Below are 10,007 nucleotides of genomic sequence, written 5' to 3'. Positions count from 1 at the left end.
TACTTAAAGGCCAAGAATCATTTTAATAAACAGCAGAGAAAATCTTCTTTTGCCTTGTCTCCATCCTTTAAGTGTATTTTCAAAGATTTACATGCAGACTGAAGAGATTACCAACAGTGAAAAAGGGTCTCTGGAAACATCTCCTCATCACAAATACTTCAGTTAGCACTCCGTTTCCAAAGCTGCCACCGGAGCCAACGTCACGGCCCGTTGATAGTTAAGCAGAGCACTTGAAATTCATGCTTGACATGGTGCTGATGCAACCTTATGATGCCGTGTGTGTAAGCAGTGACTTCAGCGGCGGGCTGAAGATCATCTCAGCTGTGGCTCTCCATGCACTTACTGTCGCCACGGTGGCTGGTTTATCTACAGATGCAAAACTATTTAAGTCCAAACTTTTCACCGAATGAATCTCAGAGCTTGGAGAGAAAGTAGCAGGTGACATCTAGACAAATCTGGCGAAAATACTCTGGTGTATTTATTCAAATATCCCATTATATATATCTGTTTCTGACCTGTCCAGGGTGTACACTGCCTCTCAGGCTCCAGTCCCCCCCATGTCCCTGCACTGCAGGACAAAGTGGGTTCAGATGATGGATGGATGGCTGTTTCTTTCTGCACTTTTCCACCTTCCTAGTTGCATCATTTGAGGAAAATGGACCTGCAATGAGCACAAACCATCTGACCTCTTCTGAGGTGTAAATCGAGTTAAAGCTGTCAAATTAGCATTCAGCCTACTGAGGCCACAAGTTACAGGTTCTGTTTAATAATAGAAAACCCTTCATCACAACTCCATCATTTCATTTAATTATCTATATGTCATTTTCACAATTTTGCTATTTTTATTTCAATCTATTGTCTAGGTAACATTTAGGGATAAAATCAGAAATGTTAATTTCCAGAAAATTAACATGGGAATCCAAAAATTGTATATATATATTTCTTAATTTAGGAGGAGCTCTGACAGCTTAATGTTCACGATACTGAGGTTTCATCTTTATGCTAAATAAAATCAGATCATGTCGGTATAAACTCATGCCAAAGGAAGCTCAGAAAGCCTGGATTGAGCAACACACATGGAGATCAATCATAATATATAAGAACTCAGTGAGGGATCATATCAGGATTTTTGGTGGGATAATGTGCTCGGATTTGGTTGTTTGCACAGATTAAATGAGAAGCACAGATATTATTAACAAGGACTAAATGCATGGTGAAAGAATAGTTAAAAAAAACAAAATGAAATTTAGTAAAAAGTTCGATCCACTGGTATAAAAGACAGGAGTGCTTTGTAAGCAATTTATTGAAAACACTGAAACCATTACATAAAGCAGCTGAAGACATACAGTATGTTTGACTGTATTACTTGATAAAAACCACCTTTAACAATACTGTGAAATGTAAACACCACATCTCTTTTCCTTTATCCAACACAAACGCACAAACACCTTACAATTAAACTGAGGTTTTTAACTCGTCTGCGTTGTAAAGTGTTTGTGTTACCCTCTCACTGTCTTCAGAGAGATGACCAAACTAAATAAACCACAGGAAGAGAGAGGTCCCCTTTTTTATTGTGAATCTGTAAGGAAAGGAAGATCCACAAGCCAGCAACAGGTCGGTCAGATAAGATGTGTTTACTACTACATGTATAAGCGGTGTCTAAACTCTTCATACATTTTCTGCTAAACACAGTGGCAGTTTCGCTATTTGTGTCATCATGTCAAATGTACGGCAGGTGCTACCTTTAAATTTGATAAGTCTATTTAATGAAACGACAAAAAAAAAATCAAAGAAATGGAAGAACTGTGAATGTTTTCAGATTGTGTTATTTCTACTCGTCCAAAAACAATTAAATAACATCATATTCCCAGTAAATCATACATTGTCTACCTCTACAGTCTTTTACAAATATTTCTTTATCAGGAGTTCATACAAAAATAGCAAGAACAAGATATACATATCAATGGGCTCTGTGCATAAAATACTGCTGATATGCCTCAGGGTGCACACCATGATGAGGACGTGTCTTCTTAACTGTTCATGTAATGTCCGGGGAAGCTTTGACTGCACATAAAGTGAGGGTCCATGGAGGCCACTTTGGCAGCGATAAAAGAATGTATACAGTGGAGAACGGCTGTCAGGTTAGCAAACTCCAGCTCCTGAAAAGCAGAAAAGTGAGGAGACACATGGATTAATACATTACCTTCCCATTCTGGAGGATAATCTGGGTAAGATTAGCAGAATGTATTGTGGCTATTAAACCTACTTTGCACTTTCACTGCATAGATTTGGGGAAAATGGCAGACATATTATATATAATAATAAACTCCCTTTATCCAGGTAACAAGGAGAGTCAGCTTTCCATATGTGATTTTTGCACGACTTTTTAAAAGTATAGAGAAATGATCCACCTTGAAAGGCCCTTTTGCTAACTGCATTTAGGATTTCCTTCAAAAGAAACTTGCTAGCTGGCTGGCTGACACCCAGTGTGAGGACGCTGTGAAACTCAACAGCTAAATACAGTGGCAAATCACCCCGTGAACCATGTGACAATTACAGCATATAGAAGATGACAGCGGGGCCTCTGAAAGACAACATACCTCTGGAAGGTGGAGATGTTCAATGCTCTGTTGTAGCACATGGTGTGAGAACAGTGGACACTGAACTGGTTCCAGCGCTAGAACTACAACTAAAATTTTTGGCAGCTTTGAAAGCTAACCGGGAGCTGATAATTCACCAATAATCCAATAAAGGCATTTAGATCGAATAAATGAATGGTAGCCACAGCTTCACTTTCAGACAACAGAATCCCAGTGCAGTTAGCATATGAGGTATCTTGGTACTTTATCTGTAGTCTCAGACAATAGCTGAGTTTTTTCTTGCAAATTTGCTCCTTTAATCTCAGAATAGTAGCAATTCCGGGTCAGTATTTTATTTTTATTTTTTTACAATGTCCCTAATACGCCGACGTAGCATACAGTTAGTATTGTATTTTTATTTTATTTGCTTCTATTTAATACATCTATTTTTATATTTGTTTTGTTTTTTTGAAAAGCACTGGTTGCTCCTTTCCACATTAGCATATCACACAAATAAACCAGCATCAATGAAAAATACTGCAGGTTGAAACAGACGGAGCTATCCTTTAATAAAAAGCTGCATTTGATTGTTCTGCTTTTATCTTCTTGAAAACTTGTGCAGAAGTTAACAGTCAAGGACCCTTGAATTCAGCATGTCATCTCATACCTCTGACTGTGAAGAGTATTTTATTACCTTCATTTCTATTTGCTTGCTTTCAGCGTTCTTGAAAAGGAGCTTCACCCTGGTTTTCCCATCATCAGAGGAGCCTTTGAGTTGAGAGAACTTATATCGCCACAGTACGGTCTAGAAGGGAGGGAAAGGGATTAGAGAACGGCGCAGGGATTTCAATAATGAGCACAACATTTAAATAGCATGTCTTACTACAGAGAGACCTGCATGATCAAGAAGTGACATTTTAATGTGCAGCATTACTTTGAGGCAGCGACAGAGGCACACTGCTGCAGCAGTTCATTGTGATCTGATGGTCCTTTAACACCAGTAGCATACAATTCTGAGATACTGAGATCACTTTAGGCTGAAAGTCTATTGTGCAAAATGTGATTAAAAAATGTTTAACTGCAGTCTGAAGAGGTATTTAATCAAAAAGCATGTGAACTCGGGAATACTTTACCTTTGAAGTGCCTTCTGAGCAGGTAAAGCCTGATCCGAAATCTATGGTGAAGCACAGTACATTCCCCTGGCTGCTGCACATGTAGCTTTTTGACTGGTGAGACAGAGAAGAGTTTAACCCCATTAACAGTATGCTTTAGGTATAGCATCACACAGGTACATTTCTGTATGGAAATATGTGTTTGACATCCAAGACAGCAGCCAGACATCTTAGCACAGAAGCCTGTCACTGTATGTAATTATGTGGTGGCTCCTTTTCCCATGATTTGTAGCTGTAAATGCAGCAGGAGAGGAATAAATGATTCAACTGATGATCCAACAGTGTGCACTCTACTGCAGATGTTCGGATTCTCCATACTTAGAAAAGCACAGGTGCAACTAACAGAGTTAACGACGGCTCTGCTCCATTAAGGTTCCTTATGACAAAAGACTAAATGTCTGCTGTAAGAGGGACAAACAAACTTTAATAGGAAGGGGTAATTACTGGGACAAAACTGACTTTTAGGTGCCCAGTTGGGGTAGCCACAAGTTTGCAGGGCCTTCCTGATGTGATGTTGCTCCTACATACATTCTGCATACAATGCAGTGCTTCCATCCATTCCCAGGAAGTTTCACTACAAGTCACATACTCACAGCAAGAACAAAGGGCTGTCAACCAGTCCCCCTCCAGCAGTCTCATAGCCGTTAGCCAGTTGTTGGACACATCTGGCCCAGTCAGCCAGATCATCACAGGTAACTATGGAAACATTTAGTGCTATTGTTTTTAAGTTTTAACCAGACCCACCCACTGAGGTCTGTAACCACATATAAACCATGTTTCCCCACCAAACAGTTAGAACTGATGAAGCTGCTTGGATGAGCAGCGAAATGTCTTCAAGAAAAACTCTACAAGTCCAGACGCCTTGCTTCAAGCTTCAATCAGTCTATACCAATGACTCAATAATTCTTAAATAACATATTTCACAAATCTGTGAAAGTCCAGTTGCACTGCTTCACGCTCTTGAACTGCTGCTGTCAACATATCTACTAGAAGAAGGTCACAACTTTGACATAACCAACGTCAAAGTTGTGACCTTCTTCAGAACACTAACTTATTTTAGATTCAGACCAAACCATGAAGCACTGTCATTCACTGGAAGCAGCGTCATTCTCTCTCATTTAAACCATTAAATCATTCTATTCTGGTTTAATCTGTCCACAAAACATGTTTTTTTTTATTCCCAGCAGCTCTTTGCTTTGTCCACATTAGCTTTAGCAAAAGGCCTTTTGCTGCTTAGAAAAATCTGTGGGTTCATTTGTAAGTTTGCGACCTTGTTATTTTTTTTGAGTAATCTTTGTTAATAGACCACTCTGACAAAGTGAAATATCTGTTTTATATTCATTCCTTTGGTGAAGTAAAATTATGAAGCGGTCAGTTCAAGGTAGATTTTTGTCAATCTGGATATTGGTTGGTTAAATAGTTTCTACAAGATTTAAGTACAAACTTAAAGCATCTCTGTTGCATAATAGTCTGAAAAGTAGGAAAAGTTTAATCAGAATCTCTTCCGAACAAGCATACACATGCTTGGTATATGGTATTACACACGTGGAGCCTCATACATACAAGATGTAGCTATAATTTAATTTTCTTCTCATAAAGTCTGTTTTATTCTTACATATGTGCAAGAGTTAAGGTTGAAAGATGTGATTACAACAACACATTTGATTTGTTCCCTCCCTCCCTTCAGGTCCTGCATAAGCTGTTGGCATAAGCAGCATCATGTGTAGCTGTCTGATTATCAAGACACATGACGAAGAAAATCTATTTTAGAAACCATAAATCTTTAATATTCAGTTTACCGCTGCAACACAAACAAGCATGTGTCTCACAGTTCCTTTCACAGGTCTTTTGAAAGCACTGATGTGTGAACCTTACAGCCACTGAGGAGCATTATGTCTCCAAAGGCTTTTCTTGCCTCACAACTTCATTTTCCCCATTGTGTCGTCCACTCAACTGGAATACCAAGAAATGTATTCAATTTTTTTTTTGTCTTCCTTTTTTTTCACTTCTTTTTATTTTCCTTGAACACACACACACGTCGGGGGCATGGTGATTTTAATTATAGAGTGCAGTGTGCAGTGAATGTGGCATGGGACCGTACAGTCCTTTTACTGAAAGTGTTTCCTGCCTCAACCCCCCCATCTCCCCCTGTCTTTAGTGGTGTCGTGAATTCAGCTGTAACAGAGATAAGAAAGAAAAAAAAAGCAGAGCGGGCCAGCTGCTATGTTCTTGCTGTCACCAAATGTAAGACTCTGTTGTGACATGGTGAGCAGACACTACACTTCACTAATTGGAAGGGATTTTTCTGTGGGAATTAGCAACATGAAATATGTTTCATGAAGAAAATCTCTTTAGCCAAGTCTGACAAAAGTAAGGGTGGGTGTGTGTGTGTGTGGGAATGTATGTGGTGGAGGTGTAACACTCATCACCATAACTTAGTCACAAAGACAGATGAGGAGATCAAAAAGGAAGGTTGTAATGTGACATTTATAGCTGCAGAATTACACACAGATACAACACATTGTAACACCAAGATGAGGCAGGGTGTGTACTCTACACAGTGGACACATACAGCTGCAGACACTACAACCACATGGCTCTTACCGTACAGTGTATGCATGATGCATGCAGTTTCTCAGATGCTATTTGTGGCTTTGGAGCAAAAATACTAATGCTGCACAGACAACATACAAAGGTGTGTTACACCACAACCAGTCTAATCCTGCGATAGTCACATAATTTGAAATGTATTTTTTTGCAATAAGCACTAATGGATTTCAGTTGGAACTGCATGTTGTGAAATAATAATTTTACAAAAAAGTGAACAATTCATGTTGGTGTGCATGAAATAGAGGTGATTGGATTAGTTGACTCAGAATGGAATGAGACTGTGTTGTTAAATCAAATGGATATTTGTGATAAGTCGATAACACCAGCATAAGGAAATCTTTCACATTCAGAATCACTGATATCGCACCTGTAACCAAAACAAACACTACATCCTGGTGTACTGCCCGCACACACAGGATGAAGCATGAAACGTTAAGTCGATTGCGGTCGGTGATCCCTGATTAATATATCGCACTAAATTACACAAACTAAACTTTGTGTTTAGTCAACAAAAGCTGCCATATCAGTTTCTACATTAAAAAATACAGACAGACAGTCAAAGCTATTTCAAATATTGGAAGAATTTTTTTAACTCTCTATCCAACTGTCACCTCTAAACCAAGTTCAACCAGTATCTGCACAGTACATGCCAAGTGCACCGTCTGCAGGTCAGACCTGCAACATTCACCTGTATCATAATTATTCAAATTTAGGTAATCCAGGCACACCAGAGGACTGTTCTGTCTATTTTGCACATCAACGTAGGGCAGTCCAAAGTATACTTTTTATTATTTTTACTATTATCAGAAGTCCAAATATGAAAAAAGAGGAAGAAAAAATGAGTAATTTGAATTAGCTTGGTCCTGCTTGATATTAGAAACATAACCTTGGGTGCTTTAACATGTGTCTGGGATTTCTCTTTTACTCCTTTTTTCCTCTCTTTTAAGCAAGAACATAGAAAATATCACAAATTAGCAAAATATGTGTGTCAGCCATTGGAGCTCCAGGATGCCCCAAAGCCAAAATAAGACACAAATTGACCGCTTACTGTGAGCTAAAAGACCCCATCAGTGTCATGGTGGGTTTCATCATCTCCTAAAACAGAAACTAAAAAAGGAAAATGAAAGAGAAAATGCAGGCTGGGTATTTTTTTTTTTCAGTTTTCTACGCCATCAGAAATGTTTATGTAATGGCCAGATCCAGTCAGTTTGAAGGTTAGCCTGGGTTGGACTTAGGGAGTGCTCTCCAGAGCCACAGGAGGCTGGTCTAATTGGCCGGAGAACAGAGAGTCATAAGCAAATTGAAATTCTTCATCACTCATTGGCTTCCCAAAGGATGGTGTCCCACATTTTCATCATTAAAGACTGAAAAAAGGCTACATTATCATATTTGACACTGTTTGCTTTTATTCTGATTAGAGAGGATCTGTCCAAATTGGTAAAACATACAGACTGATTTACAGTGTATATTCAAATTTCAGAAGTGCCGCCTGCATTATTTTCAGTCCATCCAAAGACTCAGTCCTCAGTCAGCATTCAGTCTTCAGATGACATTGTTTCAGATGTATGTCAGTGCGGCTGCTTAGACGGAATCTCAAACTGTCCTTAATGTCATTTGCAACTTGACAGCTGACACTGATGTCACATCAGGAGTAGATTCAGCCAATCATTAGCTGCCTAGGAGGCAACAGTGTAACTGCAGCATCTAACACCCCTGCATAATCGCATCCCTTTGAAGCTAATGTTGTCTGGCGCAGCAGAGGAATATTGGGACATTGTTAGAGCAGGGAGAGAATAGAAAATGCCGTTTCTCTGTCCATGCTGCGGCTCTGTGGTCAGCTAATGCATGCGTTCGAATATATTAACATTAGCAAAATTAAACCGGCTCATTTGAACATTTAGTTTCTTTTGCTCAATACAGTGACACTCTCTGTGCAGGAGTTTTATCTTTATGAGTGCTGACACCTTTCCTCTTGTATCCCTTTATCATGCATACTATATTAGTAACATCTATCACGTAGCTGCACAGAGGAGACAAAACCTGAACAATCTAATTAATGTTCAGCTTCTTAAGGAAGCAGTGCCAACTTAACAATTTAATCTGAATGTGGCACTACTGAATAGGATCCCTTTCACCAACAAATCATCAGTCATTAACATTCTCATTAATAAGAAACTAAGAGACCGTTTCTAGTGCCAGCTACATGCGGTGTCTCCAGCACATGAGGATGTACTTGACCGTGTGATGAGCTAAGCACTGCTGCTATAATCCTTCTGATATAAGGAGTCCTTGATAAGGAGAGTCCACATACATGATAGAAGACTAAGAGTAATACTGCATGCCCCCCTTGTGCTAAATTCTATGAATGTAGTGATGTGTCTGTCACAGACACTTATGTCAACAAGAGCAGGGAACCTTTCTAACAGATCAACAATGTGTCTAGCATGACTAACCAATCCATTTTCTAAACCACTTAATCTATGAGGGTTGTGGTAACAACTGGGGCAGCAGAAACATCCAGACCAGTCTCTCCCCAGCACCTTCCCCCAACTCCTCCTAGGGTATCTCAGCCACTCTCAGACACAGCCAGGAGATGTAATCTCTCATGCAGCTCCTGGAATGGCATTGTAGTCACTGTCCAGATGTCAGATAAACTTCTAAAAGGTACACCTCATCTGGCTCCCTTTCAGTTTGGAGAAGTAGCGTCTCTACCCTGACCGCCTCTCGGATCTCCAAACTTCATCCACCCTGCAGATAAATCTCATCTCTGCATGATCTTTGCATCGTTCATGTTATGCTGCTTTCATTGTGAAAAGAAAGCTGTGCTGACTCCACGAGACCTTGAAAAGCATTTTTAAACAGTCCACATCATCGACAGGATCGCCAGTAGAATTCCATTATAAAAGCAGCTGTGAGGGCAGCTGTATGTGCATGAGTAATATAGAAAATATTTATAATAAAATTTGCAGGTTGATAAAGGCTTTCTTGTGTGTGTCTGTGTCTGATAAAGTACAGTAAATGGCTCATTCATACAATCAGAATTCACAGCTCTAAATGAGCCACTCTGTGTTTCGTCCTTGGCTGCTTTGTTAGCAGATCATTTTTTTTGCCATGCACAGTGCTTAGAGTAATTACAGCATGCCCTGTTTGAATAGTGCAGTGCCCACAGAGCCTTGCATGAGCTCAGTGTGCTCTGATTTTCTAACTGTAGCGGCAGAATCAAACACATGAATTAAATATTTTCTTCAGTAATCCTCCTTGTTACAGTGACAGCACACTGGTGGTCGCAGGTGAAGTGTTTTTAAATCAACACGGTTTTCACTCATGCTAATCATACATGTGAGGACTGGCACTTTAAATATTGAGTCAGGGCAGTAATGGTTTATAAATGTGATGATTTGCTTCTAGTACATGCTGAATATATGACGAAGACATTCATTCCTATTAGTATCCCTCCTTTGTATCTCATTACAGTGTGTTTATGGCGTCTGATTCTATGAGCAGTGAACCAAGTCCTCCACTGAATCCATCCAGCCTATTGAAGACAGGTCCAGATGCTTCTCTCTGAAAAGCTTAGGAGAGCAGCATTACTGCATGTGCAGCTCAGAGCTTTGCCAAACTGCTAATTTGGTCCACATTCTTTAAG

General features: G+C 39.6%; 1 protein-coding gene across 1 annotated transcript in view; it reads right to left on the bottom strand.

Moving 5' to 3' along the window:
- Window positions 1–1,977: 1,977 nt before the first annotated feature.
- sntg2 (syntrophin, gamma 2) overlaps window positions 1,978–10,007 on the bottom strand; it is a 53,960-nt gene continuing 45,930 nt past the window's right edge. Inside the window, exons 15-17 of the mRNA XM_028394930.1 lie at window positions 3,713–3,805; window positions 3,274–3,384; window positions 1,978–2,159 (exon numbers count right to left, since the gene is read on the bottom strand). Coding sequence (XP_028250731.1) covers window positions 2,031–2,159; window positions 3,274–3,384; window positions 3,713–3,805 — 333 coding nt within the window. The 3' untranslated portion in view covers window positions 1,978–2,030. The remainder of the gene's footprint in view (window positions 2,160–3,273; window positions 3,385–3,712; window positions 3,806–10,007) is intronic.

The sequence above is a fragment of the Parambassis ranga genome, chromosome 22, assembly GCF_900634625.1.
Source record: "Parambassis ranga chromosome 22, fParRan2.1, whole genome shotgun sequence".
In the NCBI taxonomy this organism is placed as follows: Eukaryota; Metazoa; Chordata; class Actinopteri; family Ambassidae; genus Parambassis; species Parambassis ranga.
The sequence above is the reverse complement of the archived record's forward strand: the minus strand, read 5'-3'. Positions and strand labels throughout refer to the sequence as shown.